At 56.5% G+C, this 20213-nt stretch overlaps 2 protein-coding genes across 3 annotated transcripts; one reads left to right on the top strand and one right to left on the bottom strand.

Annotated features, from left to right (window-relative positions):
- Positions 1-6040, bottom strand: WNT10B (Wnt family member 10B). Of its 2 annotated transcripts, XM_004778900.3 has the most exons (6): positions 5819-6040; positions 5350-5486; positions 4330-4449; positions 3934-4196; positions 1865-2238; positions 1-1201 (listed from the first exon to the last, which is right to left on the bottom strand). In XM_004778900.3, exons 3-6 carry the CDS (start codon positions 4401-4403, stop codon positions 743-745), a joined length of 1170 nt encoding a protein of 389 aa, XP_004778957.1. In that variant the 5' UTR covers positions 4404-4449; positions 5350-5486; positions 5819-6040; the 3' UTR covers positions 1-742. The 2 variants fall into 2 exon arrangements, with proteins under 2 accessions (XP_004778957.1, XP_004778956.1); XM_004778899.3 differs by lacking the exon at positions 5819-6040 and having other exon boundaries at positions 5350-5794.
- Positions 6041-13129: 7089 nt separating this feature from the next.
- Positions 13130-17148, top strand: WNT1 (Wnt family member 1). The gene is made up of 4 exons (XM_004778898.2): positions 13130-13233; positions 13953-14206; positions 14934-15199; positions 15699-17148. Exons 1-4 carry the CDS (start codon positions 13130-13132, stop codon positions 16185-16187), a joined length of 1113 nt encoding a protein of 370 aa, XP_004778955.1. The 3' UTR covers positions 16188-17148.
- Positions 17149-20213: the final 3065 nt, after the last annotated feature.

Here is a 20213-nt window from a genome sequence, read left to right as displayed (position 1 = left end):
TCCAGTAGTTTAATTTATTTTAGTTACAGACAGAAACCAAGAACAAGTCTCAGTACAATAAATTATCCATTCCCATCCCTCCTGCTAAGGAACAAATAAAAGGCTCAGAGAGTCTTAGGTAAAATTCTTCCTTTGGAGGGTTTCCTTTAACATCTGAATGGGGGAGATAGTTTTCCTAAGGGCCTAGACAAACAACTCTCTGAGGACTCAAGGGAGAGCCCCCTCCAACACTCTGTCCCTTCCCCAAGAAAAACCTCTCTACCACTGTCTCCTATTCCCCCACAAGAAGGGGCCCAGGCTGCTGTAGAGGAGTTTGGGATCAGCAGATAGGAAGGAGTGGTATCCCCGATACAGGTCTATGGCTCCACACAATGCCTGGGGCTATTCCTCAAAGGAGAGGAGTGATCAAACTACAAGGACACCCCAGCCAGAAGGAGTAAGAACCAGAGCTAAAGGGACTCCAGGATTGGGGAGAGGGAGACAATACAGTGCATGTAGCCTTCGTTCATTTCAGCTGTTTGAGGAGCAGAAGAAGGGGGTGACAGCTTTCCCGCCCAGGCCCTCCTATCGTGGGGGAGAAGGCTGCACATCACAGACTCTGCCTGACCCCCACCACCCCCAGAGCTGCTTCCAGGCCGAAGCTTTGAGTTTCTAGGAGCCGATATTGACCCTGGCCAGAAATCGGAGCAAAAGGCTGAAAAGGCGCTCCTGCCCTCTGCCAGCCCTGCGGTGAAGCCATCCCTCACTTACACACGTTAACCCACTCTGTGACTTTGCACTCGTCGCACAGCACGTAGCAGCACCAATGGAAGCGGCAATGACAGCGCTCAACTCGAGTCTGCCGAAGCATATTGTGCCCACGGCCGCAGCACAGGCTGCCGCAGCCGTCCAGCAGACGGCTGGTCTTGTTGCATGCCCGGCCCCGAGTGCCGGGGGAGCCCACGGTAGGGTCTCGCTCACAGAAGTCGGGAGACTTCTCAAAGTAAACCAGCTCTCCCGAAAGGCGACGGGGACGCAGGCGGGGTTGGAAGGCTCCGGAGTTGCGGTTGTGGATATCGATGAAGACGGCCCGACCTAGCCGCTCCCTCAGCGCTGCCCCCACCGCCCGGAACTCTGGGGCCGCCCTCCAGCAGGTCTTGAACTGGCAGCTGCCCGAAGTGCCGTGACACTTGCATTTCCGCTTCAGGTTTTCAGTTACCACCTAGAGCGCCGGGAGGTCGAGGGGGTTGGGGGGCGAGAGGTGAAGGGAAGGGCAGCAAAGGGGCAGGGCACAGGGGCACAGCAGAGGGGAGGGAACAGAGAGCACAGGGAGGGAGAAATAGAGGCGAGAATGATCATGGAATATCAGAAGAGAAAGGGCACTGCAGGGCTGGCTAACAGCTCAACTCCCTCATCTTCTGGTTGGAGGACTGAAGCCAGAGCAATTCAGAATGATTTGCCCATCTTTAATCCCTAGCCGGGAACAGAGACTCAGCTTAGACAACTAGATGTGAACAGAACTCAACTCCAGTTGTCCTGAGTCGCCATCCAGTCCTCTTTCCAGAGCAAGCACTAAAAATGAGCACCCTTCCTGCAGGAAGGCAGCTGTGATAATAGCTACCCTGTAATGAGCACCTGCCAAGGACGAGGCACTCTGCCCAGTGCCCTATTTGCTGGCTCACTCTTAATCACATCGTTAAGGTGGGTATCATTAGATTCTTTTTACAGATGCAAAACTGAGGTTAAGTGACTTGCTTGAGGTCACCTAGATGGGTGAGCGGCCATCCCCCACCGCGGCCCGTCCTCCTTTCTGCCTGCGAAGCCTCTCTCTTTCTAGCCAGGCCTCAAAAGCTAAGGAGACTCGGGACAAGTTGCACACACATACCTGTCGCCCCACCCTGTTGTTGTGGATTCGCATTCTTGCCTGGATGTCCCGGGGAGCTTCCCTGGAATCCAAGAAATCCCGAGAGAACTTCTCTCCAAAGTCCATGTCCTGGTTACAGCCACCCCATTCCCATGTGTCCTGGGGGCCGGGGCTGGGACCTAAGCCGGGGCCAGAGCTGGGCAGGGAGTGGGGGAAACTCTTGCCCCGGGACAGAGCCTGCAGCTGCAGCAGCTTGGCCCTCAGCCGGTCCTGCTCACCACTGCCCTTCCAGCCGCAGCCGCAGCTCGCTAGCCTGCCCAGGCTGCAGGCCGTTGCGACCGCGTGCATGACCCCTGCCGCCAGCATGGAGAAGGAAAAAGCACTCTCCCGAAAACCTGGGGATGAAAAGGGTGTGACGGAGGCATAAGGTTGACAGGCAGCTGGAGTGGGGAGGTGGAAGGAAATAAGCAGCCACCCTTCAATTCCGGGAATTCCTAACTGAATCCTGACCCTGTCATTTACCAGCTGCCTAATTTGGAAGAAAGTCACAGAGTAGGAAGGGAGCGGAAGCACGGAGCCTCAGTTTCCTCATTTATTAAGGGAGGGGCTGGCTGAGATTGATCTCTGAGCCCAAGCCTCGTTCTGTAAGTCTGGGATTTTCGGGTGCAGATGAAAGAACTAGCTGGAGGGCAAGAGCCCTGGGGTTGGCAGGTGACTGAGAGGGAGTCCCCGAGGTCTTTGAAGAAGTGATCACTGAGTTCTACATCTGAAAGCTTTAAAAATTCCCCAGCCCAGCAGGGAGCTTGGGTGGTGGGGTGGAAGCAGAGACTTTCAGGTTCTTTTTTTTTTTTTTTTTTTTTTAGGGCCCTTTAACAAACCTTGCTCCACCACCCCAAAACCCCAAAGCACTGGAGCTATGGCACTATCCTTCCCCTTTCCAGTTTCTGGTTTTCTATTTGCCCTTTAAGACTGCCCTTTATGTTTATTCTAACCTGCTATATTACTCTATAAAATGCTGGGGGGGGGGATGGGTGCAGGGTGATTTTCCCTGAGGCCCTCTTAAAATGTTGGTATCTTTGTTATGTTTTGGGGGTCACAGAGGCTCACGATGACAAGCTTTTCCCATGCTTCTCATTTGGGGGGCCCCTTACTTCCTTTTAGGTAGGGGCTTTCTTGAGCCCTGAGAGGATGAGACACAGCACCTCCTTAGGGTCCGGGCCTCTCCCACCCCAGGATGCAGGGTTTTTGGCCCAGCCTCCCAATCTCCCCCAACCTCAACCCTCCAGGGGTGAAGCTGTTTGCACATGTCTTGGGAATTCCCCCGCAGATGGCAGCTGCCTATTAACCCCGTAGTCCCTGAAGTACTGCCCCCACCCTCTAGCTGAGCCCAGAATGGATCTTTACTCCTCCAGGGAGGAAACACGGGCATGGCCTGGCAAGAGGCAATGATGCCTTCCAGACCATACCTCCCAGACCAGACCAGCAGTGACCTGTTCTTCGCCCCTCCAGCCGTTCCTCACCTGCTCAGATGAGAGCCACCTGGGGCCCCCACAGCACAGAGAAGGGGGCTGCTCCCCGGCTTCAAAGCCATCAGGGTCTTTGTTCCCAGCCTCTGCTCCTGGGAACCCCAGCAATTAGGGGAGTAGGTTTAACCCTTAAACGGTTGGGGGCGTCACCCCACCCCCGCTGAGGCTCTGGGGACACCAGCCTGGGCTTGTCCAAGGAGAGGGAGGGGGGAAGAAATTGGGGGAGGGAATGAGGGGGATGTTTGAAGCTTCCAGGGCTGGGGGCATCTCTGGCTCGCAGGTGCAACCCAGATGAGCCCGGTGGAAAAAAGAAAGGGGGGCCCTAGGGTAGGGGAACAGCGACCCAGCTGCCTTGCCGGCAGCACGCAGGTGGAAGTGAGGCGCAGGGACCCAGACGGGTGGCCAGGCTCAGCTCTGTGGCTCCTAGGTGTGTGTGGGGGGTGGGGGGAATTCCCGGAGAGAGGCCCCTCCTGGAGTCGTGAACCGGTCCCTTCCCGCCTCCGCTCGCCTCGGCCTGGCCCCCACCCCCGGCCCCAGCGGCGCAGACCCGCCGGCCCCGCTCACCGCGCTTGAGGATGGCGCTGTGGTGCGGCAGGCGGCCGCCGCCCTCGAGCGCGGAGCAGTTCCAGCGCTGGTCGCGCAGCTGGTGCTGACACTCGTGGACCGCGATGTGCAGGCCTTGAAGTGCGGATGCCGTCACGTCGGGGCTGCGCAGGCAGAGGCCCAGCTGCCGCTTGCTCAGGCCCGACAGCGTCAAGCACACGGTGTTGGCGGTCAGCGGCGGCTCGCCGGGCAGCTTCAGGCCCAGAATCTCATTGCTGAGGGCCCTGGGAACGCAGAAGGCGTTTCGGGGGTCTGTGGTCCAGGCCTCGCGCCCCCTCCGACTCCTCCCGTCCTAGGTCGGTGCTTTCAGCCTCCGGCTTTTTTTCGTGGCCAGGGTGACAGGGGGGATCTGCTCACCGACTGCACAACGCCAGGAACAGGAGACCCGCAAAGCCCGAGGGCGGAGGCCGCGGCCGGGGCTCCTCCGGCATGTCGAACCCTGGGCCCGAAGGCCCCGGTGGGCAGATCGATCAGGGCCTGCGGGACAAGGAGATTTGGGGGCTTCGGAATAGGATGGGCTGGCCCCGGGGCAACCAAGGATTCCTAACTCACCAGTGCGCTCTAGGAACCCTTCTCATCTCTCCCCAAGCAAAACAAGAAGAATCACCCCTAACTCTGGACCCTGGAGGAAGAGTCTGGTTGTCTCAGCTGGGGCTTAGGCAAGAGCCACTGGAGCTGGACCCAGCCAGACACAATGCCTGGCACACACACACACTCAAGTGCAAACTCAGACATAACTGACTCACAAACACCACTCCACCATCTTGCCACCGCTCCCTCTTTGAGGGCCCCACGACTGGCTTCCCTCACCCAACAGAGTGAGGCTCTCAGGGCTAGGGGGCGGGATTGGGGGGGCGGGATTAGAACAGGGTTCTGCACCACCTACAGATGGTGGGGTGTGGGGGAGGGTCACCTTCAGATGCCGTCGAGGGCAGGCAGTTTTGGTGAGAGGGGTGGAGGAATGGGTTCCCAATCCTGCTCTACCCACTTTTTCCGCAGTCGGGAGAGAGGGGAGGCTCCAGGTGCGCCAGACAGGGAGGAGACCTGGTTCCCGCCTGAAAAGGACCGCGGCGCAGGCTGAGTCCTCTTCCTCCTCGACCGCCTTTCCTAACTAGTGTTTCCCTCGTCTGCAATGCCCATCTGGTCCCCGCAGGTCCCAGGCTCATTCCCCACCCCTTTACTCCCTCGTTCAATGCCATTCTGATCTGGGGATATTCGTTTATTTGCTGTCTTTATCTCTGCCAATATCCCTGTCTCTCTCTGTGTCTCCATGCCCCAGTGGGCGGATGCGTGTCTGTCTGTCTGACTGACTATCCGTGTGCCTGTCTCGCCCCGTGTGCGTGTCCCTGCCCTCCCTGCTTTCCCGGCTCCGATTACCTGCTGCTCTGGTGCGAGGTGACTACCAGCAAGGTTGGGTCGCCTGGGCTCGGGCTTCTCAAACCGTGGGGAGACTGCGTCGGGTTCTGCCCCTTCGGCAGAGCCGCATTCTTCCAGGGCAGGGCCACTCCTCTTCGCTGCTTCCCCAGCGCCGCCGCAGCCGCCGGGAGGAAGGGAGGGAGGAAGGGAGGGAGTGATCGAGAAAGCTAGCGAGCGGTCTAGCAAGGAACTGGGGGCTCCGGCTCTACTCAACTCGTGCCGAGCTCATAGGCAGCTCTGCTGTGGCTGACAGAGCTGCGGCCCCTCCCCAAGCCCCGGGCATCCCCACCCCACTCCTTGCACCCCCCGCCTTGACCCGGGGGAGCGCAGGCGCTCCCCCTCCTCCCAGCCTACACACACACCCTCTCCCCCGACGCCTGGGTTCACGCTTGGCCCCACTGAAGGGGGTGGTGACCAGAGTGCCTCTCACCTGCTCTGGGTAGCCAAGTCTGCAAGGACGGTGCAGTGACCCAGACTAGGGAGACAGGACTCTGGTCCCACGTGGTCATTTCTCTTTGCCTCGGTTTCCCCACCAAGAGCTGGATGGCTGGTGAGTGCCTCTGACAAGATGAACACAAAGCAGGGAATCAGTTTCCCTCCCTGGACAATGTTGGGAAGAGCCCTCAGCGACAGAGCGCGCCTCAGAGCACTCAGAGCCAGCAGGAAAAGCTCCCTTCTGGGTGGCTTGGCCTCCTCCCACCTCTGAGCTCTGCGCCTGCCCCTTGGGAGGGGTCAGACTTGGCTTCAGAGTTCGGTCCTAGCAAAGGCTCGGGTAGCCCCAAAGATCTCCAGCTTTCTCCTATGCTTCCCTTGGCTTATAGGCATCCTTGCCCACAGAGTTCTCCTGCCCGATCCCGGGATCCCAGCTCTGCACTAGGAGTGGCCCAGATTTTTGCTCCAGGCTTTCAGACTTGCTTCACATGGAAAGAGGAGGGCCTTGGGATCCCAGACTGAGCCCAGCCTGAGGACAGCCAGGGAAAGTGTCTGATCTAGGGGTGCACAGACCAGAGCAAAACACCTTAGGGAGCTCCAGTGGCAGTGAAGGGGTTAGGCGTCACTGCGCTCCTGCCTGACTCACCCTCCCAGCTCTAACCACTGCGGGCTATTTTTGCCAGAGAGGGGCCCCAGGCTTCCCAGCCGCCCCCCGCCCCTGCCAGACCGCAGCCCAAGGCACGACTGGCCCCGCGCGCCCGAAGCTGGCACGTTGACTCAGAGACAGGCCCCCTGGGGAAGCAGAGCCACGGGGCCTGAAACCCACAGCCACAGTCATCTCTTCCTTGGTGGTGGCCTTGCAGCTCTTCTGGGGGCAGTCAGCCTTTGGCCTATGCTGCTGCAGGGCCTGCCCTGTGCTGCAGGGGGCGCTGCTGTCTAGGGGGCAGAGCAGTCCGAGATCAGTGACATCCGTGGTCATATTATTTATTGACCACCTTTATGCACCAGGTCTCCAGCGGGCTGGGAGGTAAAAAAAAAAAAAAAAAAAAAAAAAAAAAGCGCCATGGTTCCTAACACTGGACAGCTCTGGTGGCTTTTCTTTGCTTTCTCACCTCTGGGGCCAAGGAAGGAAGAGAAATAGCCCTAGAATTCCTGCCTCTCCTTCCTGTTCAGATGCCAAGACCCACACCATGTGTGGCTTTTGAGGCCACTAGAATCTGCAAGCTCTATCTCAGTAGCTTTCATCCTTACACCTGGATTCAGTGACCTTGTCCTCCCTCCTGCATGTCAGCCTGGGACTCCACTCAGTTCTCCGGAGGAAGGGGATGAGGTTTCCTATGCCTCTCTTCTCCCATGGACATTTGTATTTTTCCAGGTCTCTGGTTTTTTGTATTTCTCTCAGGTTTCTGATTGCTACTTCTGATTCTACCCTTGTCAGGCTATAGAACAGTCAGGTGTCAAGGAAGACCTAAGGTCAGAACAATCACCCTAGACTCCAACTTCTCCGTGGCTCCCGGGTTCCCCAGGCTGGTCTGTCACAAATCCAACGACCCACACTCCTGTTCCCTCTCCATGCAAAAGCCCAGCTCTGGGACAGGAGGCCACAGGCAGGCAGACTGGGTGGCCTGAACTGGCCCCCAGTGCCCTTGGCCCGACCGGCTGGCCTGAGCACTGACCCGCAGGCGGCTGGAGGGTGGTGGAGCAGGCGGGGTCTGGAGAGGGCTGTGGGTACACACCCATTGCCTAATACCCCAAGCACGCGGCCAGCTCCAGGAAAGGGGAGGGGCGGGAACCAGAGAGACCTTGACAGGGGTTGGGGCCATGACAGGAGGGGGAAAGTGAGGGGCTGTCATTACTTTGGGGAGGGAGTGGGAGCAAGCTGGTCCCTGTTCCCCTCAATGAGAAGATTGGAGGCTGCTTTCCCACCATGGGGATGTAGCAAGAACAAACAGAGACGAACACTGGGGCCCTGGAGGGCGGGGGTCAAAGAAAAGAGTGGGGGCCCTGGGAGATTGGGGGAATAGAGCAACTGAGGCGGCCACGAGAGCAGAGCAAAGGCTCGGAAGCCTCCTCCTCCCCTCATGTTTGCCTTGGCCCGGGGTCCCGGCTGACTCATCTATTGCTGAGCCGCTGATAGGGGCGGCCAAGCTCGGGGAACCCAAATTATAGGCCCGGGAGGGATGGATGCGCCCTCGGCGGTGAGCTCAGCTGCACTGCCCACCCTCCGCCTCTCACGCCTTCTGCTGCAGCACCACGGGCCACCACCCGGAGGCACCAAACAGTCTGCAGCCCCACTGCACTGGACTCCCTGGGGAAACCCCCAACAGTTAAACAGTTAGGCCCAACAAATCTGTGGGATTACCATAGACAGAACTTGGCCCCCTTCTCTACCAGAGGCTGATGTCTTCCCAGCACGAGGAGGGAGTGCCGCCTGCTGGTGCTTCAAAGGAAGGTAGGCCCTTCTGCACAGATTCTCAGTCCTGGTTCCCTGACTCCCCCTCACACTCCCAACAATAAGGTAAAGCCCCTTTCCCCTCCGACATCTTGCTCCTGTTCCCATTCCAGAGAGGTGGTTTGCTACTGATTTTCTACTTTGAGCCTTTAAAGTTCTCTGTGGTCAAAAGTGGTAGAAAAATAGAGCAAGGTAAAGGAGACAGGCAGCAGGATTCCATTTTATATAGGGGGAATGACAAAGAAAGTGAGGGAACCATTCTATGGAGCTATCTGAGGAAGGATCTTCCAGAACACAGAAAAGCAGGTGGAAGTATCCCGAGACAGGAACTTGCTTGGTATGTTCAGGGAATCAGCAAGTAGGCCAGTGTGGCCAAAGGAAGGAACCCACAGGGGAGAGAGTGCAAGCAGTGAAAGTTAGAGGACGAAGAAGGAGTAGGGTGAAATCATAGAGGGCTAAGTAGGCCACTGTAAAAAGCTCACCTTTTTTCTTTGACTGAGATGGGGAATCATTGGAAAATTCTGAGCAGAGGAATGAAGCGATCTGATTTGGGTTTTAGAAAGCATAGCTCTGGCTGCTATGTGGAGAAGAGAGTGTGGAGGGCAAAGGTAGGAGCAGGGAGTGCTGCCATGAGGCTAGTGCAGTAGTACAAGAGAAAGGGGATGGTGGCTTTGCCCAAGGATAAGAATGGGTCCAAGTTTGCATATATTTTAAATACAGAAGGACAGGATTTGTCCACGAACTTGACATGAAGTACTAGAGAACAGATGGATCAAGGATGACTCTAAGGTTCTTGTCCTGAGAAACCAAAAGGATGGAGGTGCCGTTTACTGAAATGGGACAACCAAAGAAAGAGCAGGTTAGGATGGGGGAAGAACCAGGCATTCCAGTTTTGACCATGTACATGCTTATTCAAGTGTTAGATGTGCAAGTCCAGAGTTCAGGGCCAGATGTATAAATTAGGGAGCGTGAGACTGAATAGTTCACCAAGAGAGTGAGTGTAGATTGAGAAGAAAGTCCAGATTGAATTACATTCTGAAGCTTAGAAATTGGTATAGAGGGTCGAACCAGGTAAGGAGACTGAGATGGTGAGCAGCTAGGGAGGTAGGAATGGTGTTCTAGAACCCAAGTGAGAAAGAAGGAGGAAGCGTTTGATTCTGTCTGCTGTTCCTGGAAAGCTGATTAGGCTGAAAACTAAGAATTGACTGTAGAGCAATCCAGAGGTCATGGATGATTTTGATAAGGAAGGGTAGCAGGTTCAAAGATGTGATCAGGGTGGAAAGAGAGAATAAAGAAAAGAAATTAGTGCTAGTGATTAAAGCAACCCTTTTGAGCTTTGCTGTAAAAGAGAGCAGAGAAATGGGGCAATTCTGGGAGGTAATGTGGAGTCAAATGAAGCTTTGGCAGTTTTAGATGGGAAATATTACAGCACTTGGCATGCTGATAGGTATGATCTGGTACAGAGGTAAATTGAAGATGCAGGAAAGAAACAGGAAAAACAACAGAGGGATGATTTGATCTAAACAGAAATTTGGGCCAGGTCACTCACAGTGTGACCCAGACTTAGAGACTTCCCCTCCCACTCTTCCCCACTACTCCTGGTGGGTGGAATGGTAGAACAGAGAATACTAGCTCTTTCTTTTCTTTCTTTCTCTCTTCCTTCCTTCCTTCCTTTCTTTTCTGTCACCAATGGCCACAGATGGGACTTCCTGTCTTCCAGTGCATCTCCACCCTCTAGGCGGTTTTATCAATCCATAGGCCAAAAAGACATGCTCCAGGTCCCAATGGGAATAAACTCCCAAGGGACAAAGGACAAGCTGCCCATCATTGTCTATTTACTTGAGCCATCTTGTACCCTCTCCAGGGTGTCCTCTGCAGAGATTACTGGCTTTTGGACCTGGGGAGGATGCTGGACCAATACACCTTGTCCTTCAGGGTTGAAATCTTGGAGGGACCAGGTACAGTGGATGGGGCAATAGGACTGGGAAGGATGTTGCCCTCAAAAACAACCTCCCTCAGGCTCCATCTGGGTTAATCAACATCTCATCTAAAATAGAATTGCCCCAGGAAGAATACTTAAACTCATCAGACACGTACTCCTTAGAGTGACTTCCCCACCTTGAAGGGGAAATTCTGAGACTTGGAACTTTTTTAGGATCAGACCTGGGTACATACTCATTTAGAAAGTACCCTGAAGGCAGAGGAGATGAAAAAGAGAAGATCCAAAAGGGAGACAGAAAAACCCTAAAGATCATTTTTATTTATCTGTCAATTTGGAGAAAGGCCCCCAGCTTTATGATTGCTGCACACTCAGAAATAGCTTGTAAGGTGGAAAGAACGTGGGCTTTGAGTCAAAATGATCTGGGTTTAATTCTAGATCTACCGTTTATTCATTTTTTAAGAAAAAATGTATTTATTTATTTTAGAGAGAGAGCGTGCACACAGGGAGAGGGGCAGAAGGAGAAGGAGAAGGAGAGGAGGAGAAGCAGACTCCCCACTGCATGTGGAGCCCACACAGGGCTCAATCTCACGACCCTGAGATCATGACCTGAGCAGAAATCAAGATGCTTAACCAACTGAGCCACCCAAGTTCCCCTGCCATGTATTCATTTTCTTTTTTTTTTTAAAGATTTTATTTATTTATTTGACAGAGAGAGATCACAGTAGGAGAGAGGAAGGGAAGAGATCACAGAGAGAGGAAGGGAAGCAGGCCCCCTGCTGAGCAGAGAGCCCGATGTGGGACTCGATCCCAGGATCCTGAGATCATGACCTGAGCCAAAGGCAGCGGCTTAACCACCTGAGCCACCCAGGCGCCCCCCATGTATTCATTTTCTAAAGATTTTACTTTTAAGTTATCTCTACACCCTATGGGGGGCTCCAATTTACAATCCCAAGGTCAACAAGAGTCACATGCTCCACCGAATGATCCAGCCAAGTGTCCCCATTTGGTCATTTATTAGCTGTGTGGACCTTGAACAATTTCTTAATCTACTTTTTCCTCTGTAAAGTGAGAGAAGAGAGAGACATAAAAAAGATCTTCCCTCTTTCCAGGGGCAATGTGTGTGTGCTGCTGGGGCATAATAACCAGGCTGGCAGTGCTTGCTATGCCCCACAGAGGGAACAGCTGCCACATCCTTAATAGGAGGCCAAGGTAGCCTTGAAACTGAGTTGGAGTCCCAGGGAGAAAAGAGAAAAGCATATAATGGATGAGACCCTTACAAGCATTTTGGGTATCTCAATGTAGTAAGAGTGGAAAGAGCCAGAGGTTTTGGAGGAAGATGGAAATTTGACAGAAAAATCCAGAAAGAAGCAGTCATATGGAGGCATAAGTTCTCTATTCTGGGCTCAGTTCAGCCAGCAGCTCTTCTCTTCCCAGCCCTCCCTCCTGCACCCCTACACGCACCTGTCATCTACTCCACTGCGCTTCCTGAGCCTAATCCTCAGAGACTCAGGCACACCGGGCCTTTTCTATCTTGATGCTGCCTTGGTTGCAGGCTCAGGCCCCTCCCCTAGTGACATGCACAGGTTGACACATGCTGAGGGTGACGCACCATAGGATGACACAAGGTATACATGGCGAGAGTGACACATATATGCATATTTAATCTCCCAGCACACACACACTCATCCACCCATCCACCCACCTCCACACACAGTTCCAGACACTCTATGCCTCAGTCAATCATCTGGGTCTTTCCTGAGGGTGGCTGCCACCTCCTTCCCCACAAATAGATGATGCGTTGTCCTAGGTGGTGGCTGTGACAAGATGACTCGATCGATTGATCCCTTCTGACATGAGCTAAATTCCAAGATTCCTTGGAAAGGTCCCTAACATCCCTCCTCGGAACAAGGAGTTTCCTTACATGAGGACACACATGGGTGTGCACCCTCACGACACACTCACACATTCTCATACGCATTCAGGTTTGCATTGTGCCACTTAAACACACACACACACACACACACACACACACACACAGTCACTTGTGCACGCCTTCCAGCCCACAAACAAACTGCCACTGTCCCCGGTTTCTCTCCACAGCAGGCTCTGTTTGGTGAACTTACCCCCAACCCACGCACCCCCTGGGATTTCACGACCCCAGCGGCACCCTCAGGCTCCCGCTGATCCTTCCCTGTCAAGCCGTCGGAGCGAGGTGGGGGGGGGTGTCCTGGGAAGGAGGCGTCTCCCCGGAGTCGCTGCCCAGAACGACAGCTTTCCTTTCCTTCCTCTACTCAGGAGTGGGGAGAGAGGGGACGCCAGCGGGGCCGGGCTGACGTCGAGGCACCCCACGGCCGGCGATGGCGAAGCGGCTGGGCTGCCGCAGACTCTCCCGGTAGCACACTATCGCCTCGCCCCCTGGCGGACGCTGGTCCCCGACGGGCTCCGGACGCGAAGAGGAGTGAGGCGGGCGCGCGTGGGAGGGCGTCCCAAGGGGAGGGGTCGGCGGCCAGTGCAGGCAGGGAGGCGGGAGCCACCGGGCAGGGGGCGGGGGTGAGCCCCGACGGCCAGCCCGTCAGCTCTCGGCTCAGACCGGCGGGAGCCACGGCCCCGCTCGCTGCTCATTGTCTGCGCCCCTGACCGGTGCGCCCTGGTGCCACAGTGTGGCCCGGCGGGGCAGCCTCCTATCGTCACTTCAGCCAGAGCCGCAACTATAAGAGGCGGTGCCGCCCGCCGTGGCTGCCACAGCCCACCAGCTGGGACCGCGAGCCATGCTGCCCGCCGCCCGCCCCCAGGGCTGTTAGAGCCAGACTGCGAACTCTCGCCACTGCCGCCACCGCCGCGTCCCGTCCCACCGTCGCGGGCAGCAGCCAAAGCCGCCCCAACTTCAGCACAGAGGCGGCGAGGCCGGGCAGGCCATGGGGCACTGGGCGCAGCTGCCCGGCTGGGTTTCTGCTGCGCTGTTGCTGGCGCTGGCCGCTCTGCCTGCAGCCCTGGCCGCCAACAGCAGTGGCCGATGGTGGTAAGTGAGCTGGTGAGGGGTCGCCACTTGTCCCGGGGCGCAGAGCCAGGGGCCAGCCCCAGTCCGCTCCCACGCTCTGGGATCCATCCGCAGACAGGCTCCCTCCACCGCACTGACTTGCCTCCGAGACACCGAGGGGCGCTCTGGAGCGCAGCTGCTCCAGAGAATCTAGTTCTGATGAGGTGGGTGAATGGTCCGCCCGCCGCGGCCCACGGTTCTCCAGGCAGGGAGCCCACTCCCATCTAGCACCGCCCTTCATCCGTGAGCCCCAGACCAGCCTCACGGTGGTAGCCACACCACAAGTTTCCCTGTCTCGGGCAGCGTAGGGCCAGGCCGGGGCTCAGAAAGGAGAGATGAAAAGGGTGGGACTCCTAAGCATTTCACCTCTTGGGTGGGCATGGATCCCAGGCCAGGATTCCCTCCCCACGCTGCCCTGAAGCCGTCCCTCAGAGCCAAGGTGAACACCTGGTCTTCATGTTTCCCATGCCTTCTCTGTCCAGTCCCCAGAGCCAGGGCCCCCAGTGGTCCTGAGCAAAACTAGGGACGCCCATTCTTTTCAGACTAGCTAGCCAGGGAGCCCGGAGTCTTTACCTCATCGCTGATGTCCTGTGGCTCTCCCAGGCAAATAGCCCCAGGAAGAGGACAGGGTAGACACGACTTTTTTGCTTAAGACGCAAGTCCCCTTGCAGAGCTTGAGCTCCTACCATGCACCTCACCAGGGGCATCGTGAACGTAGCCTCCTCCACGAACCTGCTGACCGACTCCAAGAGTCTACAACTGGTGCTGGAGCCCAGTCTTCAGCTGCTGAGCCGCAAACAGCGGCGGCTGATACGCCAGAACCCGGGGATCCTGCACAGCGTGAGCGGGGGACTGCAGAGCGCGGTGCGAGAGTGCAAGTGGCAGTTCCGCAACCGCCGCTGGAACTGCCCCACGGCTCCGGGGCCACACCTCTTCGGCAAGATCGTCAACCGAGGTGGGTACCCAGGAAAGAGACGCTTCCGGGGCCAGGGGAACGCAGGGTCACCCACAGGGCAGGGGCGGGCGAGTGTAGGGAAGATGTCCCGGGCGCCCACAGGTTACAAGATCAACCCGCCAAGAGCTTCATGCCCAGCGCCAGCTCTGGGCCAGACTCGTTCTGCCAGGCGTTTCCCAGCGGTGCACCTCGCGCGCGAAGCTGAACTTTTCTGCGCCACCGCCCGAGTAGAAGCAAGTTCTAAGTCGTGGACGCTGGCTGGCCCCCGCTTTCCCGGCCCCTCTGAAAGGCGCCCGGGAAGCTGATCTCTGCCAGAGCGTCTCGCCTCCAAGTCCAGCAAGGCTCGAATCGCTGACACGGGACCGAAAGTCTGGGCTGCGGAGAGAGGTCTTGACAGTGCAGAGTTCGTCCTCTCTCCTCTTCTCGGTTTTTCTTTCTTGAGCTGCCCCACTTCCACTGAGGAGCCAAGCGCGCCCCGAGTCTCAGAGTCTCAGGAGCGCGTGATCACAAGCGTGGTCAGGGTTGCGTGCCCACGCACGTGCTTTCTCTAGGAGCCCAGCTTCCCAGCGCAGCGGGCCGCCCGGCTCTCGGGACTCCAAGGGCGGAGTCGGGGCACCGGCCTCTAGGGTCCCGAACCCTCCATTGAGAAGGCTGGCCATCCCCCGCCCCCACCCCCCGACTCCCCTCGCGTTACCTTCTCGCTCATCCCCGCTCCCTTCCCTCACAGGCTGTCGGGAAACGGCGTTTATCTTCGCCATCACCTCCGCTGGGGTTACGCATTCAGTGGCACGCTCCTGCTCGGAGGGCTCCATCGAGTCTTGCACGTGCGACTACCGGCGGCGGGGTCCTGGGGGCCCCGATTGGCACTGGGGGGGCTGCAGCGACAACATCGACTTCGGCCGCCTCTTCGGCAGGGAGTTTGTGGACTCCGGGGAGAAGGGGCGGGACCTGCGCTTCCTCATGAACCTTCACAACAACGAGGCGGGCCGCACGGTGAGCAGGCTTCAGGGGTTCTGCCCGGAAGCGCAGTGGCGGGGATCTCCGAGTCCCTCAGCAGGGGCTGACCTCGAATCTGGGCAGTAACGGTGGGTGATAGGGCCAGGCGTCAGGGCAGGGAACCAGAAGAGGACGTCCGGAGGGTGCGGAAGTTTGGAAGGGAAGGCAGAGAATGGAAGAGAGTGCGCAGGTCAGGTAGAAGTGAAGAGGTTACAAGTCAGGCAGCCCGTGGGATGTATTGCCTACAGCCCCCTCCGGGTTAATAATTGAAAAAAAAAAAAAAATCGAGGCTTGGAGGCCGGGACCACGTCCGGCGTGGAGCGTGGAGTTGGGCCTGGTGTCCAAATCTCGGCGCGACGACTTCACGCTTCCCTTCCCCTTCCTTCCTTCCGCGCTTGCGGAGGTCCTGGCAGGGTCCGGGAGGGGGCAGTATCTGGAATAATGGCTCTGGCTGTGACAGTGTCGTGGGACCCACTTTCTACCCCTTTCCTCCCAGACCGTGTTCTCCGAGATGCGCCAGGAGTGCAAGTGCCACGGGATGTCGGGCTCGTGCACGGTGCGCACGTGCTGGATGCGGCTGCCCACGCTGCGCGCGGTGGGCGACGTGCTACGTGACAGATTCGATGGCGCCTCGCGCGTACTCTACGGCAACCGCGGCAGCAACCGCGCCTCGCGGGCAGAGCTGCTGCGCTTGGAACCCGAAGACCCCGCGCACAAGCCGCCCTCCCCCCACGACCTTGTCTACTTTGAGAAATCGCCCAATTTCTGCACGTACAGCGGACGCCTGGGGACAGCGGGCACGGCGGGGCGCGCCTGCAACAGCTCGTCGCCCGCGCTGGACGGCTGCGAGCTGCTCTGTTGTGGCCGGGGCCACCGCACGCGCACACAGCGCGTCACGGAGCGCTGCAACTGCACCTTTCACTGGTGCTGCCACGTCAGTTGCCGCAACTGCACGCACACGCGCGTACTGCACGAGTGTCTGTGAATCCACGGCGCGGACTCGCCTCCAAGAGCGCTGTCCTCTCGCCCGCCTCCAAACAGAACACCCACCCTCCCTTCGCACCCTCCGGGTCCCTCCAGCCGCACTCCCGGGGATTCCTACGTGCGCGATCATTTCCCCCACCTCCTCCTACCTGGGGACTCCTGAAACCACTTGCCTGGGCCGGCACGAACCCTCTTGCCATCCTGACGGACCTGCCCCGGACCTACCTCCCTCCCTCTCCCGGGAGACCCCTTGTTGCACTGCCCCCTGCTTGGCCAGGAGGAGAGAGAAGGATTCTGTTCCCTTCCCTGTGGGGGTCATCTTCTGACGGCCCCGTTGGACTTCCCCCACCGGGCCAGTGACCTCCTTGCCTCTCTCCATCTCCCCTTTAACCTCAGTTTTTCTCCAGGGCCCATAGTGCTCTTCCCATTCTCCTGCCAAGGGCCCAGACCCTGAACACACACCTGGGCATCAGGGCCTTTCTCCTCCCGGCCTATAGCTGAACCAGGAGGGGCCAGAGTGAGAGGGCAGCTGTGGTGATGTGGAAAACGAGGTTGGGGGGCCCAGGAGAAATACCCCCAATTCTCCCAGCCTCTGTCATGGAGCCATTGAACAGCTGTGAGCCATGCCTCTCTCGGCCACCTCCTACCCCTTCCTGTCCTGCCTCCTCATCAGTGTGTAAATAATTTGCACTGAATCGTGGATACAAAGCCACGAGTTTGGTTGTTGTAAATAAAACTATTTATTATGCTGGGTTCCAGCCTGGCTTGCAGAGACCACTTCCATCCACCCCAATTCAATCCCTCTCCCTTCTTCTCCCCTTTTGCTCTCCAGCCTCTTTTGGATCCCTCTTCCCCTCTCCCCAATTTCTCAAAGATGCTGTTGCCTACCGGAATCAGTATTTCCTTCCATTGTAGCTATTAGTGGCTCCTCGCCCCAACCAATGTAGTATCTTCCTCTGCAAAATAAAATCTCTATTTTTATCAATGACTTGGTGGCTTTTCCTTGAATCTAGAACACGGTATGGTTTACCTCTCTTAAACAAATAGGATCCCTTGTTGGGGGACTACTGTCATAGCCCTGCAAGAGGACCTTGGGATTCTGACCCTTGGATGACCTTAATGAGGCCATTGGGGGACCAGGTCTCCAGAAGAACCTTTCCAGGAGCCGAGAGACCCTGTAGGATTCTTCTTCCTATTGGAACACCAACTGGCTGTGTGATATCGGGCAAGTCCAAACAGCCTCAGTTTCTTCCCTCGCTAAACAGGGATCAAACAAACAAACAAACAAACAAACTCTGAGCCTGTCTTTCCTATCGGGAGTTGTGAAAATAGCCACAACTGATTGATAGCTATGACTGTGTTGTGAAAAGAAACCAAAGAAAGAGAAATCCAAGCAGAAAGGGTGCTGCTGTATAGTGTTTGGTCCCTGAAGCCTATCTGCTTCATCTGTGGTCAGGGTATGGAGCAGTGGGGAAGGTACTTCCCTCCCCAAGAGAAGGAAACACCTTATTAGACCCCAGCTCCCAACCTTGGGTTCAGGAGGATTCAGGTCACATAATGGGCTCTAGTTCTGAACCCAAAAGCTCAGAGTTGATGGTCAGGGAGCAGAAGGGAGCAGGAGGGCCAAGAATCCAAACAGAAGTTTGGGCTTAAACCCATGTAACCAAAAGGAAACCCAAGTGTGGTCCATAACCGAACCATTAAGTTAGCCATTCCCATAAAAAGCCTGAAAGAGGACTGTTACCAGTAATACAGATACCTCCGTGTGCATATTCACCAGAGAGGGCAGGAGTACTAAGCGCACCCACACCCTAAACCTTATCTCTAACCCTAATCCTCTCCCCAACCCTAGGTCTAGGTCTAACCTTAGCCTTAACCCTAACTTCAGACAAACACTAACCCCTTCCTAAGCTCTAATGCCTATCCCTAATGCCTATCCCTAATCTTAATACTTCTCCCCAGGGGAGGACATAAGGGCAGGGGGGAGCTATGAAATACCCGCCCCCCCCAGGGCAGCAACTGATCCCAGACAACTGGAGAATTTCCCCCTCTCCCCAGGACTCTTTTGCTGTTGTGGCCGCCTCCCACCTCCCCCTGGATATGTGAACTCTGACCCCTGTTGGCCTTTGGGGTATGTGTGGGGGTAGGGGAGTGGAGCCAGGATCTGCTCAAGCCTGCAAAAGACATCCCTTTCCCTTTTTCTGCATCTGCCAAGCCAGCACCAGCTCAGCTCTGATGGGCAGTTGGGGTGGGGGGGTGCGGGGATTGAAAACGTATTGATCCAGAGTAGAAGGCACCTCATAAGCCTTGGGTTTCCAGTAAAGAACCCCCTGCATAGAATGTCCAGTCTATAATCCAATGAATTATTAGGTCCCCGGGCTCCCAAAGCAAGAAGTTAATGGACTGCCAGAGGCAGGAGAGGGGGCTTGGGCCCCTGTTGGACAATGCCCAGAGTTGGGGAGAAGCAGCGGTTGGGGAGCTGAGGGCTTGGCAGCTGTCCTCGACCACTCTCACCTAACTCCGAACTCCAAGAGCTGGAACTCGTATCAGCTTTCAGGCCCACACGCGGGGGCCTCTGAGCAGAGCTGACATGCGGCAGCGGGAAGAAGGGTAAAGGGAAGCAATGATTCCTGGTCTGGCTCTACTTCGATTTTCAACAAATATGTTGTTTTCTCAGACTGCTACCTTGTCTATTGAACAGGGAGGGTTGTCAGTACAAGTCTTCTCCCTCCGGAAGGCGATGAGGTTCAGAGGAGATCATGTCCATGAAAATCCGGGTCATTTGAACACTGGCTGATGCCTCTTCTGTGCCAGGCATGTGCCAAATGCTGGGGATACGGGGCCCTAAGAGCCCACTGGGAGGAGTTTCCAATGTGGCCAGGGAATCAAGCACATCTATGCATATTGTTAGAATAATAGGGGGGTGCTGTGAAGGCTCGGCGGAGTAGAAAACCCTCTGCACACCCCTGAGGTTTAAGGACAGACCCCATAACCAAGTCTGCTGCGTGGAGGTCCTTCACTTCCAGGGCCTGGAAATTCATGGTGCATAGGGAAGTGCAGAATAAAGCCTGGCCCTCGAAGGGCCATGCACTAAGGAAAAAGTTGGGGAGACAAGCAAAAGGGGGATAGGATCTGCAAAACATTACATATAAGCTAATTCTCTCTCTCTCTCTCTTTTTTTTAAAGATTATTTATTTATTTATTTATTTGAGAGCGAGAGAGCATGAGCAGAGGGGAGGGGGAGAGGGAGAGGGAGAAACAGGCTTCCTGCTGAGCAGGGAACCCAAGAAGGGGCTCGATTGCAGGACCTTGGGATCAAGACCTGAGCCAAAGGCAGTTGCTTAACTGACTGAGCCACACAGGAGCCCCAAAGCAAATTCTTTTGATGTTCCAATCTTCTGTGCCATCCTCACGGAGGGTTGTGCCTAGAGAGGCTAGTGCTGGCGTGAATCGGCCCAATGCCCGGCTCTGCCCTATCTGCTCTGGTTATCCTTCCGCCCACCTTTGATCTTAGGTGCCAGGTGCCACACATCCAGTGGGACCCGAGGCTGCCAGGGACCCCGGATGCACGGTTGGCCTCAGCAAGTGAGGGAGGCACCAGTCCTGAAATATCCTGGGGGGGAGCGGAAAAGCTGAGAGGACTGAGATGGCAAGGCTGCACAGTCCCCAGGGGGTCAGCGAACCAGCACCACACACACACACACCCCACCACACGCACCCTGGAAAAACCCCGTCAGTGGGGCTGCAAATACCCCAGGGTCTAGCCCCCCCCCCCCCACCTCAGGCTGGCTCCGTCCTCCACTCCAGGCCAGAGGGAGAAAAATAACAAAATGAGGAGAAAATAAGCTGTTTGGCTGTGGTGTGAGCAGGAATATCCATACAGAGCTGCCCACCACTCACCCTTACTCACTCTTTCCACACCCAGCCGGGGCGCCCAGCAGGAGACAGACCACCCCCCGGCCCCCTCCCCCGTCTGGGCTAAAAGCAGACGCTGGTGAGCGAGCAGCAGGTTATAAATATGCCCGGG

Source organism: Mustela putorius, unplaced genomic scaffold, assembly GCF_011764305.1.
Source record: "Mustela putorius furo isolate JIRA1106 unplaced genomic scaffold, ASM1176430v1.1 tig00537227_pilon_pilon_pilon, whole genome shotgun sequence".
NCBI classification, from domain to species: Eukaryota; Metazoa; Chordata; class Mammalia; order Carnivora; family Mustelidae; genus Mustela; species Mustela putorius.
This window is presented reverse-complemented; position numbering and strand designations above follow the sequence as displayed.